This window comes from Danio rerio, chromosome 21 (genome assembly GCF_049306965.1).
Source record: "Danio rerio strain Tuebingen ecotype United States chromosome 21, GRCz12tu, whole genome shotgun sequence".
NCBI lineage: Eukaryota > Metazoa > Chordata > Actinopteri > Cypriniformes > Danionidae > Danio > Danio rerio.
In genome coordinates this window covers 12,079,077-12,101,937 of record NC_133196.1, presented here as the reverse complement: position 1 = coordinate 12,101,937, position 22,861 = coordinate 12,079,077, and the positions used below count along the sequence as shown (strand labels likewise).

General features: G+C 30.4%; 1 protein-coding gene across 1 annotated transcript in view; it reads right to left on the bottom strand.

The window, feature by feature from the left end:
- Nucleotides 1-5,614: 5,614 nt before the first annotated feature.
- lman1 (lectin, mannose-binding, 1) overlaps nucleotides 5,615-22,861 on the bottom strand; it is a 29,291-nt gene continuing 12,044 nt past the window's right edge. Inside the window, exons 9-13 of the mRNA NM_001386234.1 lie at nucleotides 21,024-21,211; nucleotides 16,951-17,021; nucleotides 7,713-7,872; nucleotides 6,481-6,602; nucleotides 5,615-6,212 (exon numbers count right to left, since the gene is read on the bottom strand). Coding sequence (NP_001373163.1) covers nucleotides 6,176-6,212; nucleotides 6,481-6,602; nucleotides 7,713-7,872; nucleotides 16,951-17,021; nucleotides 21,024-21,211 — 578 coding nt within the window. The 3' untranslated portion in view covers nucleotides 5,615-6,175. The remainder of the gene's footprint in view (nucleotides 6,213-6,480; nucleotides 6,603-7,712; nucleotides 7,873-16,950; nucleotides 17,022-21,023; nucleotides 21,212-22,861) is intronic.

Below are 22,861 nucleotides of genomic sequence, written 5' to 3'. Positions count from 1 at the left end.
TAAGGACAACAGATTGAATGTTTTGGAGTGGCCATCACAAAGCCCTGAGCTCAGTCCTATAGAAAATGTGTGGGCAGAGTTGAAAAAGCTTGTGCGAGCAAGACAGCCAACAAATCTGACTCAGTTACACCAATTCTGTCAGGAGGAATGGGCCAAATTCCTTCAAACTACCGTGAAAAGCTTGTGGAAGGGTACCCAAAATATTTGACCAAAATTATACAGTTTAAAAGCAAAGCTAAAAAAAAAAAAAAAAAAAAAAGGAAAAAAATGTAAACTGTCTGGAAAATTAATAAAAAAAAATAAAAAAAATTCTCTCATTCTGGCATTTAGCAAATATAATTAATTTAGGTAATCCTAACGGACCTGAAATAGTAAACATTTAGTATGATTTACCATCAGACATTTTTTAAAAAATGGTTATGCTCCTTTTTAGTTTATGTAAACTTTTGGTTTTAACTGTACATTACTAGTTTTCAGTTAAGATTTTGAGTTTGTTAGCTTAGTAGCAGAACATTCACACCTAGAGCAACAAATGCCCTATTTCTAAAACACAACACATAACATCCTTAGTGCAACCGATCCTTCACACTCCAACAGCCGCTGTGGACTTCTCTAATGTGATGTTTTAAGCTGGTTTAACCCCAGGGGTGATCATAACTTGTTAGCTTTGGTATAAAAGAAAGAATAGCCCAGTTTTCAGCTGCTGAATATACCCATTAGCTAGCACAGCATTAACATTTAGCAGCAAGTGTTTTCACACTACAAATCACATCCTAATCACCTATAATCCATGACCCTTTTATGACCCTTGCAAAAAAAAAAAAAAAAACAACTCAATGTAATCACTGAAAGGTCTCATTTTACTTAATTATCCAAAGTTGACAAGTACCTCAGGTCAATTCATGTTGCAGATTGACTATTGTCCCACGGAACAACTCTTGTTTTGTGAGGTGATTATCTCCTTTCAAAACTCTGACACAGTCACAACTGAAGCTCACATTGTCTGTCCAAGGTGAAGACACTTAATGCAATAAGGGCACCATTGTGTCCCTTCAGACCCAGAACTACTCCATTATGGATTTATAGGAAGCATAAACACGGCAAAAACAAATTATTCCTAAACAGAAGGTCATTTTAAGAGGTAATTGTTGCGCACAAAGTTCTTAAGATTCCAATTTACATTAAGTGACAATGTGGTCGCCTTGAAAGGACAACTATTCATACGGAAACAGAGTACTAATGCAAGTAAGACACAAGACACCCTAAACTGACATCCACTTAGCTCTAATAATACATTAGTCTTGAAGTAACAAAGGAAACTCATTAAAATGTGTTAAACAAGGCATTAGCTAGGCCTACATGATAAAGAAATTTTGTTGTGTGAAATATAGTAGCAGAAGTTACTGCGAAATAGTAACTTTGCCTATTATATAATGACTTATACAACAGCCTATAGATGCAACGGACAAAAACTTTAAGATTATTTAGATTCTGTAATTTGATGTTAAAAAAAGTATTGCTTTATATAAACTTGACACAGACGAGTTAGAATGTAAATGTCCTTGTAAAATGGCTTAACGTCATTTGTGAATATCCACTCACCGGCCACTTTATTAGGTACACCTTACTAGTACCGGGTTTGATCCACTTTTAGCTTCTGAACTTCGTGGCATAGATTCAACGAGGTACTGGAAATATTCCCCAGAGGTTTTGGTCCATATTGACATGATAGCATCACGCTGTTGCTGCAGATTTGTCGGCTGCTCCATGATGGAAATCACCCTTTCCACCACATCCCAATGGTGCTCTATTGGATTGAGCCTGGTGACTGTGGAGGCCATTTGAGTACAGTGAACTCATCGTCATGTTCAAGTCTGAGATTATTCACACTTTATGACATGGCACATTATCCTGCTTGAAGTAGCCATCAGAAAATGTGAACACTGCGGTCATAAAGGGATGGACACGGCCAGCAACAATATTCAGGTAGGCTGTGGGGTTGACACGATGCTCAGTTGGTACTACTAAAATAATTATAATAATTCGTTACATTTATATAGCGCTTTTCTGGGCACTCAAAGCGCTTTACACAAAGGGGGGGAATCTCCTCATCCACCACCAGTGTGCAGCATCCACCTGGATGACGCGACGGCAGCCATTTTGCGCCAGACCGCACACCACACACCAGCTGATTGGTGGAGAGGAGACAGAGTGATGATATGCCAATCATGATATGGGGAGGGTTAGGAGGCCATGATGGACAGAGGCCAGTGGGCAGATTTGGCCAGGATGCCGGGGTTAAACCCCTACAGAAAATATCCAGTGGGCCCAAAAGTGTGCCAAGAAAATATCCTCTACACCATTACACCACCACCCACCAGCCTAAACCGCTGATTCAAGGCAGGAATAATCTATACTTTCTTGTTGTTGATGCAAAATTCTGACCCTGACATTTGAATGTCGTAGCAGAATGTGAGACTCAGACCAGGCAACGTTTTTCCAATCTTCTATTGTCCAATTTTGGTGAGCCTGTGTGAATTGTAGCCTCAGTTTCCTGTTCTTAGCTGACAGGAGTGGCACCTGATGTGGACTTCTGCTGCTGTAGTCCATCCGCCTCAAGGTTTGTCATGTTGTGCGTTCAGAGATGCTCTTCTGCAACCCTCAGTTGTAACGAGTGGTCATTTGAGTTACTGTTTCCGTTCTACCACTCAAACCAGTCTGGCCATTCTCCTCTGACATCAACAAGGCATTTGCACCCAGATAACTGCCGCTCACTGGATATTTTCTTTTTTCAGACCATTCTCTGTAAACCCTAGAGATGGTTGTGCATGAAAATCCCAGTAGATCAGCAGTTTCTTTCTGAAATACTCAGACCAGCCCGCCTGGAACCAACAACCATGCTACATTCAAAGTCACTTAAATCACCTTTCTTCCCCATTCTGATGCTCGATTGAAATGTAAAGAAGTCATGAGTGATATTAACCCACTTCCCATGTAGACATAATTGCATCAATGGAGACTTTTTTTTTTATAATTTTCAGTTCGTCCAGGTTATTTGCTCTGTACAGCAGCTTTACAGTTGACTGTTGGACTACATTTAGCTTAAAGTAGCTTTTTCAAACAGGGGTCCGTTCTTCGTACGTGGATTACTCAGTTAGCTGGATTTGGTTATTGACGATTTGACACGATCCACGATAGTTTCGTTCTTCAAAACTGATCTTAGAGTTGTTGTCATAGCAACAGTTCTGCTAGCTCATACCTGGTCTTTCAGGTAAGATATTTTCTTACAGTTGTAGTTATATACACTTGGGGAAATACTCAATTTTTTAAACTATATAAAGTTATAGTTATTTATGATTAAAGTTAAATATTAATAAAACTTATGGAATCTGCATCCCGGAAATGAAGGAACAAAGATTGCCACCTGGTGGTGCAAGGAGAAAACTTATTGATATGAACTTTTTAGATCGCTTTTGTACAATGTGTATGATAAAGAAATGCACAATGTGACTTTTTTTAAAAGCAATAATACATTTATGCAGTCATAAACATGTTTGACAGTTAATATGACAGTGATTTGATGCTTCATAAAAGTTGCAGACACCTTTACCAATATCAAAATGCTTTTGTAAACAACCATTTATTCTTTTCACCAAATAAAAAAACGGCTACTATAATACTACTATGGGTAAGGAAAATCCGCTCTAACTGTTAAACTAAACAAACTGCTCGGTTTATTTAGAGAAAAAGGGCCAAGAAAGGGCCAATCATGCAGCCCTCAACAAGGTGTAAAGTTATTGCGTTAAATATTTAACCGTTTCCAATGAATTTTATGTAATTTTGCTCATATGGATAATTGAATATTAATCAGATGATGTCATTACGCTGCTGTGCCGTCAGCCAATCATTGCATTGCTGATCATGATCAAAGATTGATAGATCAGTCTCACAACACACGCAGCGATCTAAAATCAGTTCATCCAGACATTTTAATCCGATTCACGTACTTGTTTGAAGAAGCAAATTAGCCAGAGATCAGTTATCTATATTAAAAGATCCAGGATCTGCTAAAACATCTTAGATCATTTAAGCGAGCTACGAAGAACAGACCCCTGGTTTCCTTCATTTTCTTTAGATTGACTGATAAGAAAATAATGGCACCTCGTTTTACACTTGTTAATAGTTTACCGGAAGTTACTTCCTTAACTCGCGCCACAGGTCGCTGGTAAACGGAGGACGGGGCTCGTCACGTGCTGGATGGACTGCACAGCTTGTTTGGATGGAGTGACAGATGTGCTGAATGTACGGGACATCTCTCGGTTTGTAATCCTCTGAAAGGAGAGAGCAGGGGAGGGGGTTGGGTTGAGGAGAGCGAGCGCCTGCTGGATTATGAACGCTAAGAATCATCGCCACAGCGAGACGCATGCGCACTGACCACCTATAGCAGGGACATACTCTGACGAAAATTAACCACTTTCGAAGTAGAATGATTCATTAATATTGGTTTACATAAAAAACAATACATAATAAAAATATATAATAATATAAGGCAAAGTATAAAAGATAATTTAGGATTATTTATGGTGGCAACTCGAATAGATAGACATAAAACAAATACCCTGTATGATGCTAGCAATTAACAAAATATCAGGGATTATCTGCTGGATGGTTAGTATGCTTAACGTTTAGATAAAACGATAGAATATAGACAGCAAAATATTGATAAAAAAAAATTAAAATGTAATAAAATGACATCATAATTTGACCTCCATTTGAAAACATTTGTTTTTCTGCATTGAATTATTTTCGGTTCTTCCACTTTAGGACCTACTGGGGAAAAAATACAATAGTCACATTCTGTACTACTGCTCCTATTCTTTCCCTTCTGACTGAAAGCCTGCAAAGCAACATGCGGTCAGTTGTTTGTGATGAGTGGAGCTGAATGGCAGTGGAGAAAGTATGTTGAAGCTGTGTGTCTGATCTAATCCCTAATGAAGGCCTGTGTCACAGAATCCCCAGAGACTTTCCTCATAATCCTCCACACGAGGCACTGCTGCTTCGGATACTCACCTACACACACTCGAGCAACGTGTTTGCCGCAAGTGGCCAGGGTTGTTATTATTATAATCAACTAAAACTGCTCTATAATGACCGAATGTCCAGACACAGACAAAAGACATGACCCTTTCAGCCACAGACAGAAAAGCTGGTCATTCCAAACCTGCAATATAACCTGCCTTAAGGAAAAAGCTTGAAAACAATAAAAAGGCAACTCAAAATCCTTATCTAAACCTGATTGAAATGTCTGGAAATGTCCCGTCATTAGTGATATCTATGAGAGACTAGTGATGTCTGACTAGCCACGTTTCACGAGAGGCTACTCAATAACCAAGAGAGACTGGTGAAGGACTCGTGAGAGAACAGTGACATCCCATAATAGAATATTGAGGCCAGTCACAGTCATTTCTGTTGAGCATGTTAACACATTGGCAAATCAGCACCGTTTAAGACTTCAGTATCGATTGGTACCGAAATCCAGTATCGTGCAACCCTAATGAGAATCAACATTAAAAAAAGTCATGTTATTTAGTTGACAAAATAAGACGACACAATATCATTTGATTGGTGTTTTATGTAAATTGTTTGCGCAGAAAAACATCTTTGTATTTTTTTTTTTTAGAGAGATTCAAAACACATTCAAGCCTCTGGGTTCTTGCTTTTGCCATTACAATAAAGCTTTAACACTTTTGTAGGGGAAAACTGTCTTATTGTAAAGGTATTGCCAAAAGAGAATGTGCTAAAACACTTGATCGATTTGCAGTTTGTTTTACCACCACAGTTGAGAACGTCGCCTCGACAGTAAATCAAGTTCTTGAAATGATTCCTGGACCAGCATTGAACAGCAAATATAATGTCCGACCTCTAAAGAATATATTACATCATATTCAGGAATCTTCTGCTGAAAATACCACACACACTCAGGAAAAGAGCAGTCATTCAAATACTGTACAACTCTGATCAAATTAAAAAGTCCAGAATTAAAACAAAAAACTGCTAAACTAACTAAATACTTCAAGTAGAATAAATTTACAGTTTGCCAACAGAAAACAAACGGGAAATTAACAAAAGTGGACAATTTACATGTTGTGCTGCGTTTACCAAGAACTACGAATCATCAAAAAAACTTCTTCGCCGCTGCTTCTTGCTGACTCCTGGAAATGACAAATATAGAGAAAAGGGCATTAAAATGCAAGTTAATATTCAGCGCCTTCAAATGTACTTGTTATTTTGGGAAATCTTGATCGATTACAACTAAAACATTCTTTTAAAAAGTGGTCACAGTTTTTGCCTTTGCATACCAAACAATGTATGCTGCAATGGTTTTCCATTTTGCTTTCATTATTAAAGAATGCTTAATTTAAAAGACACTGAAAGTGATTTTAGCACTTGTGATTTAAAAAAACAAACAAACAAACTGACTTGTACATGATGTAGCCGAAGAAGAGGAGGGACTGGATGACAATAAAGATGAGGAAGTGTGTGGTCGAGAGACAGGTTGGTAATGGAGGAAGTTCAGGGCACTTCAGCTTCTCTGCAGGATTCTAAAGAGTGTGATAACAAGACCATTTAATAGAAAATTATATATATATATATATATATATATATATATATATATATATATATATATATATATATATATATATATATATATATATATATATATATATAAACACACACACGCACACACACACACGAAGTCAGAATTATTAGCCCCCTTTTGATTACACCCCCCCCCCCCCCCCCAAATAATGTTTAACAGAGCAAGGAAATTTTCACAGTATGTCTGATAATATTTGTTCTTCTGGAGGAAGTCTTATTTGTTTTATTTCGGCTAGAATTTAAATTTCGGCTAGAATTATTAGCCCCTTTAAGCTATATTTTTTTTCGATAGTGTACAGAGCAAACCATTGTATAGAATTACTTGCCTTATTACCCTAACCTGACTAGTTCATCTTATTAACCTAGTTAAGCCTTTTAATGTCACTTTAAAATGTATAGAAGTGTCTTGAAAAATATCAAGTAAAATATTATTTACAGTCATCATGGCAAAGATAAAATAAATCAGTTATTAGAAACAGGTTTCTAAAACTATTATGCTTAGAAATGTGCTGAAACAATCTTCCCTCCATAAAACAGAAATTTGGGAAAAAAATAAACAGGGGCGCTAATAAGTCAGGGGGGGCTAATAATTCTGACTTCAACTGTATGTGTATATATATATATATATATATATATATATATATATATATATATATATATATATATATATATATATATATATATATATGTGTGTGTGTGTGTGTGTGTGTGTGTGTGTGTGTAATAAAATAATTAACTAGTACTACAACCAGTAATATATTATTTACGGTCATCATTGCAAAGACAAAAGAAAATTAGTTATTAGAAATTAATATACATTAATTTAATGTATTTATTTTTTAAAAATAAAAAAAAATCTTAATTTACTTCAGTTTGAATTTTTACTTTATTTTTTAGTTATTTTAATTTTAGACATTTTAATCAAATTAAGCTAAATAATAAAAATAATAAAAAATAAATAATAATAATAATATTAAGCTGGCAAATAAAAAACAGACAAATCTGTCAACAAAACTAAAAACTACAGATTCATTCTTAAAAGATCAACTCACAGCATTTTTCTGAATAATGTGCTCGATGTTCCTCTTGACAACGTGCAGATGCTCCTTGATGTCATTGAAGTGCTGGACAGTTTCATATGAGCCCAATCCTCCTGCGTTTCCCTGATGCTGCCCCATTGCCAGCTGCTTCAGAGAGCCTGACAGAGAGTTCCTGCAAACCACAGCACAACACATACAATGTTACTGGAGCGCTCGGGTTTACAAACACATGATGGTCACAATCCATCCGATATAAAAGAATTTAAGAATGACGAACGAAGGGATTTCAACTCCAGGGTGCAAGTTTGCGATTTTTCCAGTCATAATACAACAGTCATGTGTTATCCATTTCTATCTCTAATTTTAATTTCAATATTAAATATTTTTTACAATAATTATATAATGATTTTGTGATAATAATAAAATATTTAAATATAAAAAAAAAAAAAATATATATATATATATATATATATATATATATATAAAATAACTTACGTAATTATTTATAATACAATTATATGATACAGTTTCTAAAAAGGAGTCATAAAAATCTATGATTACATACATTTTTATTTTACAAAAATAGCTTTTTTCTTTCTGGAAACAATGCCTCATTTGCATATATAAACGTAACACAATTTAGCGTGATAAATAAACTGATAAAGTATGGTGATGAGCATTAATTAATTTTTTAAAGTAGTGTTTAAGATCTCGTAGAGGAAGCTGAACTGATTTCCCGCCTGTTTACATTCAGCCGTATGTCATACATGAGGATTTTATCAAACAATCAGTTCCCCAGAGACTGAGTGTCACAAGACTTAATCTGCATTTTAAATGCACAAAACAGGGTTAAGCTAGAAATATCTGATCTGATTCTTAAGACAAAGCTCGTGTTTTCTGGATTTCATGACATTATTTCTTTATTGTAGACATGACTGTGATAGAAGATGATTTGCACTTCCTATCGTCATTCAGTGTATTTTTTAAACTGCAGCATGTCATGTAGCATTGCTCAAAACTACAACTAACAGACTTATATAATTAGACTTATTGGTATAGAAATGTCAGCAAAATGATAAACAGCATTCAGGCACTAATGAAAACAAAAAAGTATTATTACACAAACATTTTAAATACGATGTTAACATTTATCAATTTCCCATTTATCAGGGTACATATTTAACAAACACTTTTACAATAATAACAAAAAAAGCATAACAGTTTAAGTAAATAAAATGCAATTAATTAATAAAGCTAAATTAAGACATAAAACAAATGACAATACATTAATAAAATAAATAAATTATTACAAAAAACATATGCAATGAAAAAAACAATCCATAATAAAGTAATATTCGCTACTAATAATAAAATAACATTTGATATAACTTTTATAACAATAACAGAAATAGCATAATAGTTTAAGTAAATTCAATGTCATGTGGCAATTATTTTTTTATTAAAATCTAAATTAAGATATAAACAAATGACAATACATTAACAAAAAACTTGTAATAAACTTTAATGTAATATGAAATTAACAGCATAAAAATGCTACAAAATGCAATGAAGCAATTAAGAAAGTTGAATATAAACTCAAATTAGGATATAAAACAAACACATTTTTATAAAATTATATGTATTAAAATTAAATGTAATGTGAAAATAACAATTTTAAACAAATTTAAAAATATTCACTTCTAAATCATGATAAAACAACAAATTAACAGACAATAAAAGACTAAATTAACACGGGTTAATAAAATGCAATGAAAGTCACAATAAAATACAATACAAAAAGAGATTGAAAGCAAAACCTTTAAAATAATCTAAAAAAATAATAATGCTTGAAGGCAAAACAAACCAATAAATTACCAAAGATATAAAAATAAATAAGCAAATAAATAAAAAAATAAACAGACAAACAAATAAAAAGAAACAAATACACTGCTCAGCATTAATGAGAATTGAAAATCAATATTTTTATAAATTTCTCAGTGAATATAGGTCATATATTTTGGTGCATTTGAACCAAACAAATTTATTAAACTGACATATTCAAAAAAATAAGTCACCAAACATCTTTAGAAATAATACATTAGAGAGAATACATACAAGTTCAAGCTAAATATAAAAAAATAAAAATAAAACTACAAACTATTAACTTTTTTCCCACTTGAACTTTGTTCTTTAAAAAAAAGAAGAAAAAAGAAAAAAAAAGAAAAAGTAATTTAATTTTTTTCCCTAACATATGATAATGGTTCAAGTGCACCCAAATGTATTTAAATGCAAGTTATTTTGTTAGATTAGTTCCAGATTTGGTTTCAGTACTGACTAATCAAACGTATATATGCACAAATATTGTGAAGCATTCTACAGAACATATTAATTTAAATTAAAGGTTTGTGAGGGGTGTACTTATTTATGCCAAGCACTGCATGTAAAAAAAAAAAAAAAAAGAAAGTTGATAAGTATACATCACATACTATACTATATATATATATATATATATATATATATATATATATATATATATATATATATATATATATATATATATATATATATATATAGTATACTGTTGATCTCTGCCTGCTCTGAATGCTTGTTTGTTTACATTTATTTTGCCCAATGGGGAAATTTGCATTTGCATACCCTGAACAAAAACAGACAACACAACACAAACATTCGATCATCAACACAATTACATGTTTAAAAGTCTGATGTAGGTAAAAGATGATTTTTAAAACGATCGTCTCTGCACACAGGCAGCCTGTATCATCTAACGGAAGGCATACTCACAAAACTATGCAAACTAATGTTCACCTCTAGTGGTTTGTGCTCAGAACTGCATGTAGAAACTGCTGTGTCTGATCACACTGGCAAATGACGCTTCGGTCAAGAAAATCTTCATCTTAATATTACAGTGAATTGTCCACATCTAATCTTTTAAGCCTCCTCTTAACTCTCCCAAAAGGCCATATATCCTTCAGCCTCATGGAAAAAATGAAATTACCATGCAGCTCAAGCAGGAATGATTGCTAAATTAATCTTCCTAAAAAACATGCTCTCTTTCTTAAACATATTTCAGATGATTAAGAAATGCCCAGTGAGGCCACGACACAGTTTTCCTCAGAGAGACAGAAGCAGTCCATTTCAGATGACTATTAAAGAGAGAAGAAATGTTCCGTATACATCACATTCATACACATTAAGTTAATATAAACCGTTATCAAGCGTAGACATTTGCATAGGTCAAATTAAATAAGAAATTAAATATGGTTGGTATTATAATAATGAAATGTCTTTCAAATACAAGTAAAAAGAAATAAATTAGATATGTATTAGGGATGGGCTGTTATAAGATTCTGACTGTATGATAACCTTGGATGCAACTATATAGTTTCACTGTATTGTGATTTTATTTCTGCTCTAAAATATATTCTTTTTAAATGTCTGGGTAAAAACTACAACTTTTCCTCTACTAAACACAATACATTTTATTTTGCGTAACATTTAACAGATTATGGAACAGTAAACATGACAGGCTAAATAATTAAAATGAATCATTGACTTCTGCGGTCTTCATTAGTTTCTAAAACACAGATTTCTTTACATTTTAAAACGAAAACAAAATTATATTTTCTGCTGGATAACCTGTCGTCATAAAAAAAAAAGATAAAAAAGTAAAAAAACAAAATTAATCTTACATAATTCTGACTTGATTATAGAATATCTCTGGCACCAACAAGGTATTTGTACCCAAAGAACTGCCGCTCGCTGGATACTTTCTGTAAAATCTAGAAATGGTTGTGCATGAATCCCAGTAGATCAGCAGTTTCTAAAATATTCAGACCAGCCCGTCTGGCACCAAAATCCATGCCACATTCAAAGTCACTTAAATCACCTTTCTTCCCCATTCTGAAGCTCGGTTTGCAGTAGATTGTCTTGACCATGTCTACATGCCTAAACACAGAGTTGCCTCCATGTGATTGGCTAATTAGAAATTTGCAAAAACTAGGAGTTGTACCTAATAAATTGTGAGTGTATGTATGCAAATATGCATGTATAAAATGAAAAATAAGGAGAATTAAATTCAATTTAAACTTGATTGCATGAAATATTTATGATGAAACTGGTTTTAATGCAATTTATTACATCAAGTTGAACTAAATGTTTTTATTATTTAATATTATTTGTCAATTATTTCATAAACTATTATTATCATCATTACTATTAAGGTGTATATATATATATATATATATATATATATATATATATATATATATATATATATATATATATATATATATATATATATATATATATATATATATATATATATATATAAAATTTTTATTTATAATATTTATAAGTATATATATAATTTTACTTCATGTAAATATTAACTTAAATACCAATTTTTGATTTTTAAAACAAGATGATCAAATACAATTACATGTACCATAGATTACCATTTCACTTAAACCTATATTAACATAAAATATATTATAAAGTCATTTTATTGCATGTAACATTGTTTAAAAGCCAAAAATTGCCTTAAGTAAATTACCACGTTTGCAAAAAATAGATTAAATAAATAAAAAAAATAATAATTTGTGAACTTATGAAACTATAATTAGAAATATTTAAAAAGTTTCTTATAATTACAAATAATTTCAAAATAACTCAGACCAGACATTTAACTTTATTCAAAGAAATATAAACCATGAATGAGATAGAAACATTTAATTCATTTAAATGTTATAATACATTTAATAATAATAATAATAATAATAATAATAATAATAATAATAACAACAACAACAATAATAATAATAATATCTAAAATAATAGTAAAAGATCTAAAAAAAATAATAATAAAAGATCTAAAATATGATATAAACATGGATTTTCTTCATTTAAAGATAGTCAAATATTTATTTTGAACGAGGTCAAATCGGTGGCCTGCAAATTAAATAAAAGAGCAGTGCACGGTTTAACCTTTTAATCAGGAACACATCCTCAAATTTACAACAGTTTCTCTGCTTAACTTGCATTTATTTTTACTGATCATGTATTATCCAGATCCTAAACCCCATTTCTTTGGATATCGTCTTCAAAGCTAAGATGATTACTAGGATATAAAAAAAGAAAATCTGAAAAATGAAAACGTTTGCTGTAAGTAATAAGTACAGACTCCTTGGGGAATTACAGAGACAAGAAAGCAATCAGTAGTTGACCGTGTATTTGCTGCTGTATGATGGATATAGTTAAAGATTCGCTTATAATCCATCAAACAGAAGCCCATAAGGAGCCTAAACGAAATCAAATTTGTTTCTTAAGGGAGTAAAAAAATAATTAGACATAAATCTCCCTTAAGGCAAAAAGTGAACATTTAGTAAACCTCTTAGTAATCTTTATCCACTTCAAATGACCTACATGCCGTTTCTCTTTTTATGGCAAGTCAGTTTGAGATGAGTAAAATGAAATTACGATCAAAAAAAAGAAAAGGTCAAGATTTTAATATGCTTATAATCTAGAAGATTAATTTGATCAACTGAGCATTTGTTTGCTGCTGACCAAATGCTGGTTAAATACACGCGCCAATAGGATTAGCCTAAATGAACAATCGACACAGATTACTGATCTTCTACTGACGTCTTTGAGACAATGAGGTCTCAGCACTGACTTCTGATGAAGACTGCTGTATTATGTTTCTATAATCGCAATATTAAAAGCTGACAAATTTACATATGCACTAAATAGTAAAACACCTAAATGCATAAAAAGCATTACCAAAACCAATAAGCACTTATGAATGGTTGGAATAGGGTTGTAATAAAATAAAATTGATTCAATTATATAGGTATGTCTATAAAATACTTTAAAGTGTAAAATAAATAAATAAATAAATAAATAAATATGTAAATAAATAAATAGATAAATAAACAAACATTCAAATAACATTTACTTCTCAAAATATTATAAAAATAATATAAAATAATTTTTCCTATTTAAATGATGGTTGAAATATGGCTTGTATTAAAATAAATGTAATTATATAGGGAAGTCTAGAAATACTTTACAATGTTAGTAGGAAATATAAATAAATAAATAAAAATATTCAAATAATATTGACTTCTCAAACTATTGTAATAAATTTAAATTTAAATGATGGTTGAAATGGTTGGAATATGTTGTGTGACAAAATAAAATATAGGCAAGTCTATAAATTCTTTAAGTGTAGAGTAAGAAAAAAATTTACTCAAATAATATTCACTTCTCAGAAAATATTGTAATAAATAATATTTAAATGATGATTTGAATGGTTGGAATATGGGTTATATAAACAATAAAAATAATTTAATTATATAGGGAAGTCTAGAAATTCTTAGTGTTAGGAAATAAAAATAAATAAATACACAAATAAATAAATAAATAAATAAATACATTTATTTATTCAAATAACATTTACTTCTCAAAATTTTATAAAATAAAAATTAAAATAATATAAAATAAACCTTCCTATTTAAATGATGATTTGAATGGTTGGAATATGGGTTATATAAACAATAAAAATAATTTAATTATATAGGGAAGTCTAGAAATTCTTAGTGTTAGGAAATAAAAATACATAAATACACAAATAAATACATTTATTTGTTCAAATAACATTTACTTCTCAAAATATTATAAAATAAAAATTAAAATAATATAAAATAAATCTTACTATTTAAATGATGGTTGGAATGGTTAGAATATGGCTTTTAATGAAATAAAATTATTTATATAAGGAAGTCTACAAATACCTTAAAATGTTAGGGTCAGCAGAATAAATGAATACAAATACAATTACAAGCACCAAAAATTATTATTTTACTTCATTTACCCTAGATTAAACTAAATTAAATTTAAAAATATTCTAAAGTTATTTTATTGCATGTAAAATGGTTTAAAAAGCTAACCATAATTGCTCATAAGTACACAAATAAATTGTACCAAGTCTGCAAAAAAGATTGTCAAAAATATATATATATTTTTAATTGTATATAATTTTTTGTGAAATTATATAAAAAAAAACTTGTAGTTTATAGTTTGTAGTTAAAAATAAGCCAAATTTGTGATCTGAGTTTTTTTACTTAGGAAAAAAAAAAAAAACTGACTATGGTAAAAACATTTAGATTTTTGTTAAGTCATATATTAATGTTAAATGAAGTCAAATTAGTGGAAACCGCTGCAAATGAAATAAAGGAGCAGTGCATAGTTTTCACGATATTCACTTTTAATAAATTGACTGCAAATGGGTTTTTAGCGCTTAAAAACCCAATACACTTAAAAACGTCAATCTAAATGCATTAGTTTCAATCAAATCTCTTGGTTAAATCCCAAACAACAAAACCGCCGGCAACTGTTGCTCTAAAAATTGGTTTTACGATCATTAGTTTGCTCACATCAGAGGTGAAGAGTTGTAAAAACAACCTTTTGTCGTCTAATCCTCTACTCGCACCGTTAAAGAGTTTTAAAAGCTGTATTTTGGCATCTAATCCCAAAGCCGTATTGTTTGATTTTGTCTTTAGCTTTAATCCCTGTTCGTCTACACCTCGCTTCAAAAACACCTGCAGGAAAACAAACAGCGCTCCGCTAACAAAACAATGCTGACATTACAGAGAATAACAAACAAATCGGGATTAAAAAATGAACATCTTTAGATCTTTGTAAAGACACAACAAACAGGAAATTTGGACATAAAACCTAATCTGCTGCGCTGTTCAGTCTCCTGCAAAAGCATGTAATGCGCTAAAGCATGTAAGTTGATGTTTAACTCTGAGATTGAATGCGATTTACCACTTTATTGGCTAGAAATTTTCTGGAGTATATGATTGTTTTTTAACAATATTTCAGCATGAAACATAAGCTGTAATGGTAACACTTTAAAAAATATTGCATTAGTTAATGTATTTACTAACATAAATAAACAGTAATACATTTATTATGGCATTTATTCATCTTCGTTATTGTTAGTTAATGCTATTTAAATTAAATAACATTGGTTAATGCACTGTGAGTTAACATGAGCTAAGGTTAACAAGCACAACTTGAATAATGCAGTAGATAATGTTGAACTATGATTAACAAATGCTTTACAAGACCATTCATACAGTAACACTAAAAAATAGTCCATTAGTTAATGTTAATGTATTTACCAACACACACACAATCAATTAGTAAAACATTTATTAAGGTATTAATTTGTCTTCTTTAACAATTATTTAAAGTTAACATTAGTTTATGTTATCACAACTTACAATTTGAATAATGCATTAGTTAATGCTGAATTATGGTTAATAAATGCTCTACAAGACGATTCATACTTGATTACATTTCTTAATTATTGTTCATACTATTTATGCATTAACTAATAGACCATTATACTCAAGTGTTACCGCTATAATCATTATGGATGCTACATCAATTTATATCCTTTGTAGTGTGGTATCAGATATACAGGTTTAAAAATGAAACAGCATATTTTAAGACTTGTTAAAATAAATAAATTGGTGATTATAGGCCGGTCATGATATGTATTTTTTGTCGCAAGATATATTGCACCAAAATATATTGTGATAAATGATATAATTGTCATTTTAAAGCCATTTTTTGCCACTCATTATAAAATACCACTACACTCTAAAAAACAAACAATATTTTATACTTCAGAAGATTTCATTTAACTATAGTCATTTTAACAATTTAATAATTAAGCATTTGAATGTGAACATGTAAATAAATAATAAATGTTAACAAAAAAAGTGCAAAAAAAAAACAAAAAAAAACAAGCTACTATTTCTGCACCAGAGAGCAGATATAGTAGTGAATACTATAGTGTGTTTTGACCACTCTGACACCTCCAATAGAGATAGAGATGTTGCACAATCAGCTAAAATGTAGCTAGAATTGCTTTATGTATGTATATTTTTTTGTATTGTGGCAATTAAAATGACAAGTAATTTGTATTTTAGGGCTGCACTGTGATCTTTTAATGAGCCATCAAATAATTTTTGTTCAATCATTGTCTTTTGTAAATCAAATTCATTTTTATTTACATTAAATTATTAGGCATGTCACTATTTACACTTACTGTATACATTGATGTTCTGCCCATAATACACCAATACCTAAACACACCAATCTTGCTTATGTACAAAAAAGAAGAAGAAAAAAACAAAAAAAAAAACAAGTATCTTACCTTACTTCATTAATATTCTTCAAAACCTCGTGTTGTGTGGTAATAATTGTCTCCAGTTCATGACTAGGAGCCTAAAAAAAAAAAGTAAACCAAACCATTAGTAAGAAAAAAAAACAACTTTAATTATAGCAGTCTTTCAGTCAAGTGCAGCGAGTGATTTTTTTTCCTTTGGCTTGATTAATGATAAAAACATTCGGCAGCAGAAATATTGCGTGCTGTCACTTTAAGAGCTGTGCGGTTCTGATTTTTGGTTTCACTTTCACATGTCTTAATTCTCAACTCGTTTATTACACAAATAAGGGTTAATATGAATAATGACTTAACGCTGTGTTTTGACACTTATTTGACTATTAAAGCGCTCGCATTAAGATGACTTTAAATGTGTGTGCTCTGCTCGTCTCAATAGTCTGAGCGCACAAACAACAGCAAGCGGTCTCAATGGCGCTTTTAAAAACATGAATGATTTGAATGTACATCAATGAATGATGCACATTCCATGCTGCAAAAGTTACATTACAGTACATGCTTTTAGTAATTTTCACGTGAAACTGAGTTTTGCAGAGCAACAAATGCGTACAACTGGAGAGGGGGCAGTATATGATGGAGTAATAGTCTCATCTCGATCAATGTTTTTTTCATAATCGTTAGAAGCCAAAATTGAAACCGAAACTGAATTTCCTATTAGTTGCACAGCCCTATGATGAGATACTGTTTGAAAAAAAAAATAAAAATAAATTGTCATTGTTTTACAGATAACATATTTGATAAACAACATTTAGAAGAAGTTCCATATCAGGTGGGCTTCTCTTTAGCCAACATTTAATAATTGTCTTCTTTCATGCAAAAAAAAAAAAATAAAAAAAATAATTCCTCTCTCCAAGAGATAATGATCATATCTTTGATCTATATGATCATATCAATGATTTATATCTTTTGGAGAGACCACTAGAAACATGGAGGAAAATTACACACCAGAAACTGCAAGAAACTGTTTTGAGCGCTTATATTTTCTAAATTCTAATTGTGTTACTGCTTATTAGTACACGGAAGATAACCTTAACAGAACATTGACTTAAACCAATTTTTTGTTCTGGCAGGGTCAATTTTAACTTGGCATAATGAATTGAATCCGATTAGACCATTAGCATTTCATAAAATTTTAAAAAGCATGGTTAAATGCAGTGTAACATTACTTCCTGGTGAAGCCATGGTAGAGTAGCTAGATTTCTTGCCTATTATGACAATATAAGAGCACAGTTCCTTGTAATATTGACCCCAATTTTTTTTTTAAATATTAAATAACATTAGTTAGTTTTAACACAACTTTGGATTTGAATAATGCATTAGTTAAATAATTAATTAAGACAAGAAATCCAGCTGCTGTACCATGGCTTCACCAAGAGAAGTGATATTACGGAACACTTAACCATGCTTTAAAAATTAATAAATAAATAAATAATAATAATGATATGCTAATGGTCTAATCTGATTTATGTCGTTATGCTAAGCTAAGTTAAATGTCACCCTACTAGAACAAGAAATCGTCTTAATGGATTAAAAACGGTTCATATCAACTGTTTTATTTTTGTCTATCTGTGCTTAAATGTGTGTAATGCGAGTTTCTTGGCGTACTTGTTGTCTTTTACACGTCACTGTCAACATTGCTAATAGTATATTGTTTTGCTTTTCTGGAGTATGTTGTTGTATTTTGCACTGTCTGGAGCCAGCATCTAAGCTTTTCACTCATAATAGTACACGTGCTGCTGATGATGTGATTTTATTTAATGTTGAACTATGGTTAGTAAATGCTTTACAAGACTATTCATACTTAATGTTAGTAAATACATTAATTACACTAATGGATCATTATTCTAAAGTGTTCCCGCTATGATAATCATTATGGTTGCTGGATCAATTTATATATACAAAGGTGATTTTATATGCAGTGTTTCTGCAGATATCATAATGTCAAATTTAAGACTTTAAGACCATTAAGTATTACATTTAAGACCTATATCACAATATCAAAAACACGCATACATACACAGAAAAATGCAAAACCACAAAATTAGTGATAAAATAAATGTATTCAAATTGAACAGTACTAAAGACAGGTTAGATGCACCATTGAACTACAGAAAAAACAAACAAACATCTTAAGGCTGTTTTATACTTTCGCCTGGCACTGCATTGCGCACCTCACAAAACAGACGGGGCTTTTATACTTGACGCATTCGCCATTGAGATATTCTTTTAAATGACAGGGGGCGGTCAAGCGAAACAGACAGTAAAATCAGATGGATAAACAGAGAAGTAGAAAGTTTCTGGAACTAGGTCATATCATTAAAGATTTTTAAACAAATTGTTTTTAAATATTTGTATAATTTATTATAATAATTTTAAAGATTTTTATAACCATTCAAAATTTTTTAAATCAAACTTTGATGCATCACTTGCTTTTGTTAAGATCTCGGACAGTTCTACCTATGAAAGTTAATTACATGGCAACAGAACATGGGTTGCTCTACAATTATATTTTTTTATTATGGCAAGAATAAAAGCAAAAAGTACACTGACTAAAAACCAATAAAGCCTAGAAATTGGGCATTAATATATTGTAAACCGATAGGTTTATATATTAATTTCCAGTTATCAAAGCCATTATCTGATACATAATTTCAGTTTGTAACTATTGCTTTAATTTCAAAATTGTAATATGCTGTATACATTATAGTAAAACCTATGAATGGTGGAAATACATATTTTGTAATATTAAAACCACATGGGTCTCCACTTTTGCATGGCCACTTTTTTTTTTGCTTTAACAAACTTACTGTATCCTTCAGGTTTTTCCAAACTTTTACAAAAACTTTCCTCCTTTCCCACTGCTGTTGCAATTTCTAGCCAATAGTTACTGGTCACCTGGTTCTCCTTATGATCACGCATGAATGGATCATAAAGATGTCTGTACACTACAGTCATACCCCTTTCAGACAAAATCTCTTCAAAGTAAGTTCAATTACAGAAAGCTGATTGGCGATTGCATGTTGGTCTCATTTGTAGTTGTAATACCGCAAATTACATTAGGACTAGTGAAATAAAGAACTACAACACCACAAAAACCAAGCAACAACAACAAAAAAAGAATTTAAATGAGCATTATATAAAGCGGTACATGGACATCAGAAAAATGAGACCTGTGCAAAAATATTTAAGACCTAGAACTGCGAATTAAAGACTTAAGGTCTAAAATTTAGATTTTTAAAATTTTACACTTAAGACCCCGCGGAAACCCTGTATATACATAAAGTATTTTAAATGCAAGAAAATTGTCTGCTTTAATGTTTTAAATAGCTTAGGAGAAAAAAAAGTGTAAATATAAAAGGAGCATGCCACCTTTTTTGAAAAATGCTTCTAAGAGTTAAACAGTTGACTAACTATTTTGAACCTATTCAGTTTATTTCTTGTTCTGGTGGGGTGAGTTTTAGCTTAGCATAATGAATTCAATCGGATTAGACCATTAGCATTTCATTAAAAAAAAAAGAAAAGAAAGCATGGTTAAGTGTTGCGCAATATCATCCTGCCTGAAGAAGCCATATTACAGCAGCTGGATTTCTTGCATATTACAACAAAATGAGAGCATAGTTCCCTGTAATATTGACCTAGAAAAGTGTAATTTTTTAATTTCCTTTTATTATAGTTTTTTTTTTTTTTTTTTTTGGCTTTCTGAATTTTTTGCATAAAACGGTAATGGTCTAATCTGACTCAATGCATTATGCTAAGTTAAGCTAAAAGTGACCCCATTAATACAAGAAATTGGCTGAATGGATTCAAAATCGTTCAAGTCAACGGTTTAACTCCAGTGGACTTTTAAAATGAGCCTTTTGGGGTGGAATGTTCTTTTAAGGTTATCCCTAGTGGACTCCTAATCAGTAACACAATTAGAATTCAGAAAATGTAAGCGCATATACTGTATATATAAATAAATAACTTTCACAGCAGTTTCTGATGTGTTTTCAGGGGACTTTAAATACGTCATTAAATGCACTTCGGTCATATTTCAAAAGTCCTACCTGTCCAGACTGTGCTTGTGAGGTGCGTTTGTTGATCTCGTCTGTGATGACTGACACATAACGCCGCTGTTCGTCCAGAATCATTGCCAGCTGCCTGTTCAACTGCTTGATCTCCAGGTGAATTCGATTCTGCCCCTCAAACACCTGACGGATTTCCCGATCGTTAACGCTTTCATACAGGTCCTCAACTGCCAGAAGAGAAACACCGAACAGATGACGCTTCACTACAGATATAAGGTTTCGACTTTAAATTGTAACAACTCAGTGAGGTAAAATTAGTAATGCTGGATTTAGAATAAGTTATACATGGGGATAAGTGTGAGACAGCATGGTGAAAGGGAATATTTTGAGCCCAAAATGCCCCAAAGCATGGTTAAATTAATTGAAGATGAAATAATTTGAATAAAATTAATTATACTTGTTACATGTTGGAGGTAACAACAAGATTAAACAGATTTGGATAAATAAAATAAAAATTAAATAACATAAAACTGGGGTTAGTGATAAAATAAGTTGAGTTGAATTAAATAATTCGAGTAATTAATAAATTGGAATATACAGTGGGGATCGAAAGTTCACATTTTTACCTGGGGTGCTCAAACTTTCGATCACCACTGTATATTTTAAAACTTTTAAATAAAAAATTAAGTCAGTTAAAATAAGAAAATAAAATGATTATAATTATTATAAATTGCTATTAAATAGAATGTATTATACCTTAAACGTTAGTAATAAAAGTTAACTTGAATAGCTTAAGGTAGAAAAAAATTATAATTGAATAAATTTAATAAAATAAATCTAGGCTTAGTAATATAAAAAAATCAATAAAAATAATGTCAAAATGTTAGTAATAAAATACAATAAGTAGATTACATCAAAATACAAGTACATAATGGTAAAAACAAAAAATGCTAAAAAAAATGGGGGTTATTAATAAAATAAAATTAATTTTACTCCAAAGAGTTAATATAAATATAAAATAAAACCCAAATATCTAATCATGGTGAAAACAGAATCTGTTGTGTATACATATGTAAATTCAAGTAATTAAATAAGTTGAATTAATAATATTAAATATAGATTTTTAAATATTTCAATAAAATAAATGAAATTTAAAGAAAATAAAAATTAAATTATTATAAATTGTTAAAAAATGAATGTATTTTACATCAAGCATTAGTAATGAAAGTTAAAATATCTTAAGAATAACACTTGAATAAGTGTGATAAAATAAAGTTAATTAAAAAATCATGTCAAAATGTTAGAAATAAATCACAATTTAAATTGATTAAATCAAAATACAAATAAATAATGATAAAAACAAAAATGATAAAATTTTGTTAATAAAATAAAATTAATTTTTAATATAAATAAAAAAAATTATATAAATAATCTAATCATGGTGAAAACTGAATCTGTTGTGTACACATGTAAATTTAGGTAATTAAATAAGTTGAATTAATATATATTAAACAATATTCATTTTTTTAATATTTTTAACACACAAAAAATTAAGTAAGTTAAAATAAGAATTTAATTTTTTTTACAATTATTATAATTGTTAGAAAATAGAATGCATTATACCAATCATTAATGAAGAAAGTTAAACAAAATAGCTCAAGATAAAATAAAATATTAACTGAAAAATGTAATAAAATAAATTTAGGCTTAGTAATATCATAAAATGAATTTAAAATCATGTCAAAATGTTAATAAAATACATTTATTAGATTACATCAAAATACAAATAAATAATTATAAAACAAAAAATGATAAAATAAGGGTAAGAAATAAATAAATTAATCTAAATATCTAATCATAGTGAAAACGGAATATGT